At 43.1% G+C, this 12,504-nt stretch overlaps 1 protein-coding gene across 6 annotated transcripts in view; it reads left to right on the top strand.

Moving 5' to 3' along the window:
- RAF1 (Raf-1 proto-oncogene, serine/threonine kinase) overlaps positions 1 to 12,502 on the top strand; it is a 62,331-nt gene extending 49,829 nt beyond the window's left edge. For 5 of the 6 annotated variants that reach the window (XM_064432200.1, XM_064432198.1, XM_064432196.1 and 2 more), the window contains 10 exons: positions 2,501 to 2,528; positions 2,620 to 2,747; positions 3,763 to 3,880; positions 5,222 to 5,306; positions 6,185 to 6,361; positions 7,013 to 7,059; positions 8,434 to 8,552; positions 9,750 to 9,881; positions 10,431 to 10,565; positions 11,457 to 12,502. In XM_064432200.1, the coding sequence (XP_064288270.1) occupies positions 2,501 to 2,528; positions 2,620 to 2,747; positions 3,763 to 3,880; positions 5,222 to 5,306; positions 6,185 to 6,361; positions 7,013 to 7,059; positions 8,434 to 8,552; positions 9,750 to 9,881; positions 10,431 to 10,565; positions 11,457 to 11,597 (1,110 nt within the window). In that variant the 3' untranslated portion in view covers positions 11,598 to 12,502. Of the gene's footprint in view, positions 1 to 712; positions 773 to 2,500; positions 2,529 to 2,619; positions 2,748 to 3,762; positions 3,881 to 5,221; positions 5,307 to 6,184; positions 6,362 to 7,012; positions 7,060 to 8,433; positions 8,553 to 9,749; positions 9,882 to 10,430; positions 10,566 to 11,456 lie in introns of all 6 variants that reach the window. The other variant, XM_064432201.1, reaches the window with a different exon arrangement.
- The last annotated feature ends 2 nt before the right edge of the window (positions 12,503 to 12,504 follow it).

The following is a 12,504-nucleotide window of genomic DNA, read 5'->3' on the forward strand; positions in this document are numbered from 1 at the left end:
CTGGAGGCCAAGCAAAAGCCTTTCACTGCTGAGCTCACCTGCATCTTCAGCTGCTGATTTATGGACTTGTGTGAAACGTGAAGATCCAGAGAGTTCCTCTGGACCTTGGCAGCAGAACAAGAGTGCCCTGCAGCCCCAGGAAGCATTTTTGGTCAGAGCTTTGTGTCAGCTGGGTTCATGGGGGAAGGTGTCCTCCCTGTCTCTTTGGGTTCTTTGGCTCCCAGCCCTTTCTGCTGGTTCAGAGGCCGGTCTGTCCATCTCTGATGGCACAAACCACAATGAAGCACTCAAGAAAATCTGAATTATTGACCTGGTAGAGTGATGAGTCTTTAAGGAGACATTACTTTCTTTATTTTTTATGCAGAGCAGTAAAGCCAGAAACACTTTTCTATTCTGGATCTTCACATTACCATAAAAATAGTTTTTATGTCCTAAGGGCTTTTAAAAGGGCCCAAGCAGTGCAGAAAGAAAGTAGCAGAGACTTCCTAGTACACCAGAAGAAAAACCATCATAAAAAAATTATTTACCCAAGGATAGATCCTAGAGAACTCTGGGTTTGAGCAGGAATACTTAAAGATTTTACTGCACTTAATAATAATTTATCAAGCAAATAGGTTACTTTTTCTTTCATTTAGCCTAACATTTAATTTTTAGAAATATTTTTTTATACTTCCTCTGTTCTTTTCTTTTATCTCTTACTGTGTTGGCCTAGAATAACAGCCTGAATGCTTCTCCCAGCTCCTGGTGCAGACGCTTTTGTTTGAGGGGAAGAGTAGGTATTTCCTTGGTGCCTTTTGTTTTCTTGTGATTAACAGGATTGCTGTAACTTGTAAGCCATGGCAGTGTCCACCTGAAGTGTTTAATCTGGACCTGATCTGATGAGCATCTTTCCAGCATGTTTCTACTCAAATCTTGAGGCTGTTAATTGGAAGAGGCAAATTGATAAAGAGCTTCATGTTCAGTTTATCTGGCTGAATTCATCCTCCTCTGAATGTGAATAGGCTTGGGTTAGAATGCATGGGATCTCACAGCCTTTAAAGCAAAACCTTCTCAAAACACATCCATTTATGGCTTTTTCCCTCTGGAAATGGTTTTTATTGACTGTACCCATCCAAAGCCCTGAGATTAAGAACAAGTTGTTTTTATTTCCCATCAAAGTAAAGTTGACAGACTACAGCACTGGGGATGGTGTTACTTGTGTTGTAAGAACAGGGGGTTTGGTTTGTTTGCTGTTGAATTCAGAAGCAAATAAACAAATATTCTCATCAAGATTGAAGCTCAAAAATACTTTTTCAAAGTAAGAACTCCACATGGATAAGTATGAGAAACAATTTGAATTCTTTAGTCATCCTTTGCCAGCTTCCTTGAAAGCAGTTACATTCTCAGGCTGATGTACCAAACCAGTCACTTGTTATCCAGGTTCTGAAAGGTTTTTCTTATCCTTAAATTGAACAGAATTAGGAAATTGAGGAGTTCTTCATTGGTTGTTCATGCAGATTTTAATCCACTCAGGTGTGGAGCAGTGGCAATCTGCAAGAATGCTGTACTTGGTCCAGCCTGGATGAATGCAACTAATTAGCTAAAACAATGTATTTCATAACTGAATCTTTCCTAAGGATAATAATTTGAAACTGTGCAGTGCAATGTGGGCTTGTTCTGTCCTCCTATGAAATCTTACATTTATTATTCTACTAATTAGCTAGAGAATTTGCATTGACTTCTGTTAACTTTGACAGTGTTTAACCTCTCTGTAGTGCATGTTCTTGCTTTGTACTCACACAGTCCCTGGATATTTTCCCTTTCCTGTTTGTACTTTGGGATAATGCAAAAGGCAGGTGAGAAGCTGTGCAGTGCTGTTTGTCAGAGCTTAGTTCTCTCTTGTGCATGGCTGTAGAGTTGTGTTGTGCCCGTGGCATGAGGTGACACTTGTGGCACTGTCCTGGTGACCTGTGGGAAAACACTGCTCAAATGCCAAATTCCCTGTGGGAATGTGCTTGGAAAAGAAGAGGGGTTTGTGTAGTGGCACTTGTGTAGCCTTTTTTGGGGTTGAAGCAGTATGTGCAGTTATTTCACACTGGATGTTGAGGTGGAATATTTGGGGGGTTTAAAAGTCCTGCTTTAACTCAGAAGCTGTTTGGGAGGTGTCCCCGGGGGCAGGGGCCATCCCAGGAGCTCTGTCCACACCTGGATCATGAGCATGAAGTGCAGGGGGAATGCAGACACTATTGCTGCTGGTTCTTCTTGTTTTGTGCCCTTTTTTCTCTTTCCTTTTTGGTAGCAGTCCTTTCAATATGCTGTGACTCTCTTCCCCGTTGTCAGAACTCACAATTGCATGGGTTTCCTGCAGGATTGGTGTGATGACAGATCTCCAATCCTGGAGCTGCTGGCCAGAACTGTATTGCACTAAAACTGGCCCAGCAATTGCCACACCAGCCCTGCTTGTTCCTTGGTGTGTTCCTTGTTCCTTTATTAACTTTATTATCCATTTTCTCTGTTCCAGGATGCAATTCGAAGCCATAGTGAATCAGGTATGAGTTCAAAAATTAAATATTTCCTAATATGGTTTGATTTGGTTGTTTCCTTGCTCATCAATTGTTTTCTTGTATTTCTGTCTTAAAGCCTCACCCTCTGCTCTGTCTGGAAGTCCTAACAATATGAGCCCAACTGGCTGGTCTCAGCCTAAAACCCCAGTCCCAGCCCAAAGAGAGAGAGCCCCTGGATCTAACACACAAGAAAAAAACAAAATTGTAAGTATGGTGATGTTTGTTTTAATTTAATAATGAGTTACACTGTGCTGGGAGGAGTGGTGTGTTGGGGTGAATTTCTGCACTGAAAGGTGCAGCTAATCTTGGGTTGCTCTGCATTGTGTATACAGGAGCAATTTATTGTAATTAATTTGGGAGTGATGGCACTGTTGCCTTGGGTTATAAATACTCAGAACAAAGTGTTCTGAGTGTTAAATTAATTTCAGGCAGCGGTGTGACATTGTCAGTGCAGGTCCAAGGATTACCTTTTAAATCTTTAGAGGTTGCATCCTTTTGATCCAGTTTTAATATATTTAAAATTGGCTTTGTTAGCTCTGTTTGAACTGTGTTGTTTCCATACAAAGTGGATATTGACAATGCCTTCATTTCCATTGGACAGTCAAATGTCTCAGGGAAAAACAGATTTTACAAAATGCAACTTTCCCTCAAAGGTTTGCTTTTAAACTTAGGGGTGGGAGGAAAGAATGAAAAGTTAGAATAATAATTGATAATATCTTGAAATTTTGGAAGGCTTCTAAGCTTTCACAAGGAAACCACAGTTGCTCAGTGGCATTCAGTTTTTGCTCACTTAGACATTTGAGACTTTTGCTCTCATCTGTTTGGCTTATTCCATTTAAATATGCAAGAGTTCCAGAATTTTAGCATTGTGCTTTTGAGGAAATGACTTTCTTAAATGTTTCAGATGTTTTTAAATAATTGATCATAAAATATATGTTCCTTTTAGGATCTCAGATTAGGGTTTAATCTTCTAGTGCAGACCTTCACGATAAACAGTTCAAGACATCCAAGAAAATGGGGTGATTTTTTTTGTTTGGGTTTTTTGCTAAAAACCACCACCGCCCTCCCAAACTGAGGAGAAAAACAAAAATCCAAACTGCAGGACAAACCCCTCAAGGTTTCAAGTCAACTTGAACTTGTGTAAAGGAAGTTATTTACTTTTTTTTGTGTGTATAATACAGGTGATTAAAAATGAAATCCCTGTGAATTGTTGTTCCAGAGGCCTCGTGGACAGAGAGACTCCAGTTATTACTGGGAAATAGAAGCCAGTGAAGTGATGCTCTCCACCAGGATAGGCTCAGGCTCTTTTGGGACAGTTTACAAGGGCAAGTGGCACGGTGAGTCTTGGTCTGAGGGGACAGCAACCCAGGGGAAATGGATCTTGGGGTGCTGGGTGCTCATCTGCCTCCAAAGGGAGAATGGATTTATTGCTGCTGGGCGCTCATCTGCCACCAAAGGCACCAGGGAGAATGGATTTAGGGGTGCTGGGGGCTCATCCTTTACCAGGGGAACAGGGAGAATGGATTTAGGGGTGTTGGGGGCTCATCCTTCACCAAAGGCACAGGCAGAAACAGGAACTGCTGTGTAGGAGCAGCACTGGGGTTAAAGCAAAGCCCAGACACCAAAACCTGAATCTCACTACTGCATCTCCATTTTCACCCCACTGATCTCTTCACTCCCATGTTCCACCCCAGCTTGCTTTCTGAAAAGGGTTTATTTTCTGTGAGCTGGGAAATTCCACAGCCTGCTGTTCAATTATAACCTTTGTGGTTTAATTAGCATGCTTCATTTCAAGGTGGGATGGAAAGGAAATCAGCATAAACTGGGGAGTTTTTTCAATGGAAAAAAGATGAATGTGAGAGCTTGGTCTGTAGGTAGTGGGAATATTTTGAAAACAGGCACACTGCAAAGCTGCAGAATTTGTTTCCAAATTCATGACTTGTGATTTTGAAGAGAAACACACAGAAACCCCTCCAGGCTCTAATTTAAATGGCAGTATTGTCAGAAAAAAAACAACTGACAAAACAAACCTGGAAACTTACCTGCTGCCTTCTATTTTTAATGAGTAAATACTTGCATGTATTAAAGCCCAAATTATGTCAGCAGCAAGGGAAGCACTATTGTTACACTAAAAGTAATGAGCAGGTTCTGATTTTCATTATGGAAATTAAATGGGACACAGAAATCGAGAGGAAAAATTAGTTCAGTAAGATTTTGTAATAAAAACTAAATTAATATTATGGTTTATTTTAATAGAGCATTGACACCTCTTTAAGAATTAAATAGTTAATGAGATTCTGCATGAAAGAGAGCTGTTGGGATTTCTCATGTGCTCAAATGAAGTTTATGTCTTAAACACTTCAATATTTAAATTTGATAATAAAACCACAAAGGTGTGTGGACATATGTCCTGCAAAAAGGATTCTAGCCCAACATAGCCCTTAAAAATAGAAGGGAGGTGTGGGAATAATTAATTAATGTCTTCTTCCATTAGACTGAAATTCAGCTCAATTAATTTCTTAATAACACAGAAATTTGTCTGCCAGAAGATCTTGACCCTTTAGTAGAGGTTTGCTGTGCCCAGATGAGGAATTTTAATGACATTGTTTTTTAATGTTACTTTGAAGAGGAAAGGAAAGTTTCATTTTTAGTAACTTTTGTGGTAATTGTATTTCCAGGGGATGTAGCAGTGAAGATCCTAAAGGTTGTTGACCCAACCCCAGAACAGTTCCAGGCTTTCAGGAATGAAGTGGCTGTCCTGAGGTGAGCTGGTGTTCCACTGCTGAATTCAGACATTCCAGGTGCTGCATTTGCCTTCCAGCCCTCCTGGAGCCTTCTGGCCAACATTCTGTGTGTGACAGAAACAAAAAGCAGATTTCCAGAGAAGAACAAAAAAGACAGTCCAAGTTCAGAGAATTTTTGTGGTCTCTTAACACCCACATTGTTCAGACCACACTGGGCAGTGCAGGTGGGGATTAATAAATTCTGCCCTAATCCTCACCACCAGACAACACCTGAACTCTTCAAGTCTTGAATTTTGAAGGTCCTCTTCAAATTGCAGCATATTTTTTTTCCTTAAAGACATGATCAGTGTAACTGTTCTCTGCTTTCAGATCCTGAGGTTTTTTTAGTGTCTGTGATGTTACTCCTGAAAATGAACCAAGTAGATACATAAAAAACCATCTCCTAATCTGATAACTCTTTTAGGGTTTATAGCTATCCTTTGGTTTCTCTTGGAATTCAGTCTTCCACCTAAAGCTAGCACTTTTTCCCAGCTTCCAGGGTGATTTTTTGTCATTCCAGTAACTTCTAACACCACCACAAGTGTGACTGTTGCTTGTTGATGTCAAACCATTTGAATTTTCAGACATCCTTTTCTTAGTTGTTGCTTACTAAAAGGAAGTATTGTAACTAAAAGGTTAATAACCGAAAGGAAATATTGTAACTAAAAAGCAAAAGACCAGCTGAAAAACAGAAAATGGCAACTGTGGAACATTTAAATTATTTGTAAACTCAAACTTCTCTCCCACATTGACCTGGGATTGCAGAGATGAAATGCCTTCAGCCAGGAGTGCATTTTGAGCAGCCCTGGGAAGCATTTTTGGTGCAGCCACTGATTTCTCTTGGTGCTCCTCTGTTAGGAAGACCCGGCACGTGAACATCCTGCTCTTCATGGGCTACATGACCAAGGACAACCTGGCCATTGTCACCCAGTGGTGTGAGGGCAGCAGCCTCTACAAACACCTGCACGTGCAGGAGACCAAGTTCCAGATGTTCCAGCTCATCGACATCGCGCGCCAGACCGCGCAGGGCATGGAGTGAGTGCCCCTCCTTTCCCCTTTCCTCCCTCCCCCCCACTTACATTTTCTCTATGTTATCTGCTTGTCCATCCTGAGTTCTTGCTGTAGTGCAGCAGATGAAATGCTGCTGTAAATTCAGAATGAAGGGGCTTTTCCTCCCCTGTGTTAGTGTAACACTGCAGTGTTTGACACACGCTGATTGATGGCCTGTGGGATGGGGGCTGGCTGCTCTGTTCCCCAGGACTCACCCAGATGTTTTTGGAAGCATTTCAAGCTCTCTGCTTTCAGCCTGGTTCTGATGCTGGGAGCACAGGAGCAGCTGCTGCTGCCACAGCTCATTCATTGTAGCTCAAGCCCAGGTTTGCAGTCAGACTGAGGAGCTGGGCACGTTTGAATGGGGCACTTTGGAACAGTCAGCTCCAGCACAGGGTACAGAGCTCATGGCTGTGAGGACAGCCCTACTTATCCAAGGTTCATGGAACTTGTGCATCTCCTTCCTGGCATCTCTTCACTGCACTGAGCACAGCTCCATTTCTTTGCTCCCAAAGTAGCCTCATGGAAAGCCAGAAGGGGTTGGGTATGTAATAAACTGAATAAACTGTCTGGGGGGGATGAAAATGCTGGTTGTGAGCAGCCCTGCTAATGGCTCTTGTGCTTTTCCCTTCACAGCTATTTACATGCAAAGAACATCATCCACAGAGACATGAAATCCAATAGTATCCTTCCTGAGTCTTCATTCTCTGCAGGCAGGGAGGGGTTTCTTGGTAATGTGGAGCTTGCTTTCTGTGGGGGCTGCAACAGCTATTTAAAATATATTTATGTATATAACTACTGATGGGCAATCCCTGTTGATGAGCTAGCAAGGACTTCCACAGAACATCTGGCTTGTTTACCACTCTGGGGGTAAAGATGTGCAACAGTCGTGCTCCAGGAGTCTCTTATTTTATTGAAGTGGGGTTTATTCAGTCCTCTGGTACCCACATGCTGCTGCCCTCATTGGTGGGAGGTGTGTGTGCCTGTTCTTCTGTGTGCACACATGGGTTTGTTTTTGTCTCTTGTGTATTCTTAATATATTTAGAGCTCCTCATATAGCTGGCAGTAATGAAGCCAAAAATCTTACTTTAAACTCAAGGAAAAGCAACCTTTTACCATTATATTTCATGCAAAAATATATATTCAGTAACACATCTGGAGGGAAAATGTGAGCTGATTTCTTTCACCTTTGAAATGCCTGCTGTTGAAATTACCAGAACATCCTTGGAGATGGGAATTGGAACTTCCTTCCATCAAATGTGACCAGGATGTTTTGGCAAATGTCATCATCCAAAAAATCTGCCAAGTTCAGTAGTTCCAGAATGTCAGTGGATTCCATTTTCAGTTAAACAAAAACCACCCCAATTATTTTACTGCATAGGAGGCCAGAAATTTGTGATTCCTAGTAATGATGATCATTTTTGTGAAATAAGTTAGCTCTGCTCCTGGCCTGCCTACAAATGAGGAAGAGTCAGTCATGTTTATATTTCTGAATTATCTTTTTGAACTTGCAGCATTCCTAAGTGAAATCATTGAATGATAACTTCTTAAAATAACTCCAGCAAAGAAGGTGCTGGGATCAGTAACAGACAGATGCATGAAGGAGATAATTATAAATAGTGTGGCTGCATTTCCAGTTAAAATCATAGTTAAACCTCAGGAGATCTGCCAGAGATCTTTATGGAAGTAGATTTTATTTTGATACTTACAGGTACTTTTGTACTTGTACCTACTTGATACTTTTGATACTTACTTCTCCTTGTAATTGTTTTTTTCTTGCTTTTCTGACTTGTGAACACCGGTTATTTAAGGAGCTGCAGCCATGGATGGTAATGAACTGCTGACTTCTGTCCTAGCTCACCATAAAGATAAATCTACAAATGCTGCTGGAACATCTGCTCTGGTTTAGTGTTAAATGTTGGTTTGAAACCCTTTTCCTTTGTTTCACACACAGCTCACAGCAGGTTTCAATAAAACAAGCAGCACTTGCTGCTCAGGTCAGAAACCACAGAACTGTTGACTCAATTTTGTGTGCAGTTTCTTTAACAAACCTACAGATATATTTCTTCATGAAGGCCTCACAGTGAAAATAGGAGACTTTGGTCTGGCAACTGTAAAATCCAGGTGGAGTGGATCCCAGCAGGTGGAGCAGCCCACGGGCTCCATCCTGTGGATGGTGAGCACAACATTCCCTGCTCTGAGATATTCCCCTCGGCACTGTCCTGAGCACTCAGCTCCGTCAGTCCTGTGTGGATTTTTGTTCCTGTGTAGAACAAGTTAAAATGGAAGTGCTGGAGGCATTAATTGTGCAAAGTAGGCACCAGGCACCCATGGACTCTGCCCTGGGGCTTGTGAGTTGTTTTAAATATTTAGGGCTGCCAGTATATCTGGGAATGTGTGTTAAAAATATCAGGATGCTTGGCTAAGACTGTTTTGTGCTCTGTAAAATACACACATCACCTGAAACAAAGTTCCAGAAGCAGAAGTGTTCTTTTCTGTAAAAAAAAAAAAATTATACAAAAAGCCAAGTTTTTAAAAACTTTCCATAAAAGGATTTAAAGCTAATTTACCCAATGGCATGCAGTGTGTTTGTGTACATGAAACAGACCTTGGGGAAAAAAAAACCTCTGCATATTTGCTCATTGCAGGCTTAAAAAAAAAGAAAGTATTTATTCATTTATAGCCCATCTTTGCTGAGCTGTCATGTGGGGAGGTTGTTTCTGTTTCCTTGGAAGCTCCTGTGATCCCTTATCATGGTTTTTGTGCTGTTGTACTTTAGTGCTTTGCTTAATAATTCTGAGGGAATTCTTTAGGAGGGAGAAAAGATCTTAGCCATTGGGAAAGTTCCTCTGGTGGTTCACACCTTGTTTTTTCACTCATCTGACAGTGTTTATTTTAAGAAGCTTCATAATTTGCAAATGTATTAAAATGTTCCTGCATTTCTTCCCTGATCTGTTCAATATGTGCTGTTTTGTGTTTGGCTTTCACATTTCCTGACCATGTTTTGGTATCAATTTACAAGAGATTAGAATTTTGTATTTTTCCCTTTTAACCTTGATCCCAGTTTAAGAACTGATGGTGAAACTCAGGCTCAGTTCTGTGTGAGGTAAACAGGAGTCAGTAAATGTTGCAAATCCAAATACTAGTATTTTCTTGCTCAGTAAAGCATTGATATTTTTGTGTGCTCTGAACTGTGTTGATATTTTTGATAAGATGTGGAGTAGCCCTGCCTGAACTCCTCCAGAGCCTTAGGTAAACTCAGAGCTTTGGGGGTGCCCTTTGCTCACTCACTGCAGCTGAGCTCACTGTCTCTGCCTCCCAAATCCTTTCCCTCCTCCTGTGCTGCTTTGTTCATGGTCTCTTCCCCTGGCAGGCCCCTGAGGTGATCCGCATGCAGGACAGCAACCCCTTCAGCTTCCAGTCAGACGTCTACTCCTATGGAATAGTGCTCTATGAGCTGATGACAGGGGAGCTGCCCTACTCCCACATCAACAACAGAGATCAGGTGAGGAAGCACTCCAGCTGATTCCTGCCCATGGCACATCCCCTTGGCCTCCAGAAGTGCAGGGTAAACACAAGTGCAAACCAGCTGCAGTGGTGTTGACAACCTGCTTGGTTTCAGCAGTAAATGTGTAACTGAGTGTTCACCTCAGTATTGACAGTGCAGCTACTCAAAGGGAAAAAAAAGCCTTGTTCATAAACATTTGAAGTGCCCTGTTAATTTTTTCCCAGGTTGCAGCTTTTGCTGCACAGTAAAATATTGGTTTTTACATTTGCAGTTATGGGAAAACCCCATTTTGGTGTTAAATATCCTGCTGCTACGTCAGGAAGATGGGATTTGGTGCTTTTTACTAAGGGAAAAACCCCAGTAACTATTGTGCAACCTTGGAATATTGACTCTTTGTGTTTGGTCTTTCCTGAGCTGTGCTGTTAGCCAGAGCTGCAGGGCTGTGCTGGTGCCCTGTGGGTTTCCTCAGCCTGGGGGCACTGCAGCTGCCCAGCAGTGAGGCCCCTGTGTAACCTGCTTTTTGTGCTCTGCCTGGTTGCTTTGCAGATCATTTTCATGGTTGGCAGGGGCTATGCTTCCCCAGACCTCAGCAAGCTGTACAAGAACTGCCCCAAGGCCATGAAGAGGCTGGTAGCAGATTGTTTGAAGAAAGTGCGGGAAGAGCGACCCCTGTTCCCACAGGTGAGCCCTGACAGGGCCTGGGGCTTTGTGAGGAGCCATTGGCACACACAGGTCTGCTCAGATGGAAATTCTGGTTAAGGGAGGTGCAGCCTGTGCCCTGTTTCTGTCTTTACTGATAATGCAGTTTGTGTTTTGGTTGGACTGGCACTTTCTGAGTCCATGGAACACAACCTGCAGTTGTGTGGGCTGAGGCTGTGCTGGGCAGGCTTTCAACACCCGACCTGCCCAGAGACAAACCAAACCCCCCTCACTCCATAAAAGTGAAATCTATCTCTGATATCCATTTTATTTTAGAGTAGGCTTGAGGGAAATGAGAGGCCACTGCTCCTTTTCTTCCCCACAACTCTGAACAAGGAAACAAAATCCACTGGGGGATGTAAATTCATGGAGCAATTTTTGGTATTTCTGCAAGGGGTGCTTTATCTTTTCCTGTCACTATGGGGATTGGGAAGGTACTTTCTTAAGACTCATTGATTATGAGTAATTAATTAATTAAACATCAGCAATTTTGGAAAAAATAACTTCTTGCTGTTGCAGTCAAGCATTGTTTAGAAAGTTGTTTTTAAATATCTGGCAGACGATGCAGTTCCTTCCCTGTTACTCTGCTGGGGGGTGGTTCAGAGGCTCATTAATTGCCCCCAATGTCTGTGCACTGATGAAAAGCACCCTCAAGCCTCTGGAGCCCCTGAGGCCTCTCAGCACTGACAGTATGGGCACAGTTGGGTTCCTCCAGCTGTTTTCAGTGCCCCACGGAGCATTAATGCAAAACCTGAACTGGATCAGAACTGAATGAGTGAGTGAATGAACGAGTTGATGGCTGAATGAAGGCTGAAACGGGAGCAGAGGGCGCTGCAGGCCCCACAAGCCTCTCAGAGCTGCTGTTTCCCCCAGATCCTGTCGTCCATCGAGCTGCTGCAGCACTCTCTGCCCAAAATCAACCGCAGCGCCTCGGAGCCGTCCCTGCACCGCGCCGCCCACACCGAGGACATCAACTCGTGCACGCTGACCTCCACCAGGCTGCCCGTGTTCTGAGCTGCTCCTGCCCTGCTCCTGGCTGGAGCAGCAGCAGAACTCCAGCTGTGCCTCCAGCCTCGGTGTCCGGGCTCCTCCAGCAGGAGCCTCCGCGTCCCACCCTCCGAAGAAGCTGCTACGGATTTGTGCAGTTCTCAGCCTGCAGGGACACAGCTCCTCATTGCCTTTGCTACCATCTCTTGTTCTGGGAGAGGTAACAGACTACAAATCAAGAGATCTATTACTATTTTTTTAATAGATGCACTTGAGCCTTATTTTCCCCTTCCCAGAAGCGATGGCTGTTTCTTTGGCAGTGGCTCTGGCTGGGTGTGCTCTGTGCTCAGTGAGGGGGCTCTGAGGACAGGTGATGTTCTGGTGCTCTGACTGCCCCATGCCAAGTGTCACCTCACCCTGGGGAGTTGTGCCTGGAGTGGGAAGAGGAAATAACTCTGGAAATCAGCTCCTGCCTAAGAGCTTCACCAAGCCAATGAAATAAGTTCAAATGCTAATCCAACACAAAATAGTTTTGCAATAGTTTTGCACATAGAAGAAAAACTCTTGCAAAAGGATGGAATCTGTTATGAATTGTCCTGCTCAGAGAAGGAGGTGAGCCAGTCCTGCTCTGGTGATCTTGAGAAGCCTCCCAGCTGCCTTTGGTACTATGGACCTGCTGCTGCAGCCCAGGCAGGGGTGAGGAGTGCTGGGCTGGGCTGGCAGAGGCTGAGGATGTTCCCACCTCCTGCAGAGGCTGCATCCCAGCACAAGCTGTCGTCCAAGAGATGCACTAGCAAGAGGAAACTGAGCATATACAGTTTTTCTTGTTGATTTGGGTTTTAATTTTGTTTTTATTGCTCCTGAGAAAATGCATTTATTGTAAGCCAAGGTTCCTCTGATTATCTTATTTTAATAAAATAAATTAAATTTTAGG

The sequence above is a fragment of the Passer domesticus genome, chromosome 9, assembly GCF_036417665.1.
Source record: "Passer domesticus isolate bPasDom1 chromosome 9, bPasDom1.hap1, whole genome shotgun sequence".
Classification (NCBI taxonomy): domain Eukaryota; kingdom Metazoa; phylum Chordata; class Aves; order Passeriformes; family Passeridae; genus Passer; species Passer domesticus.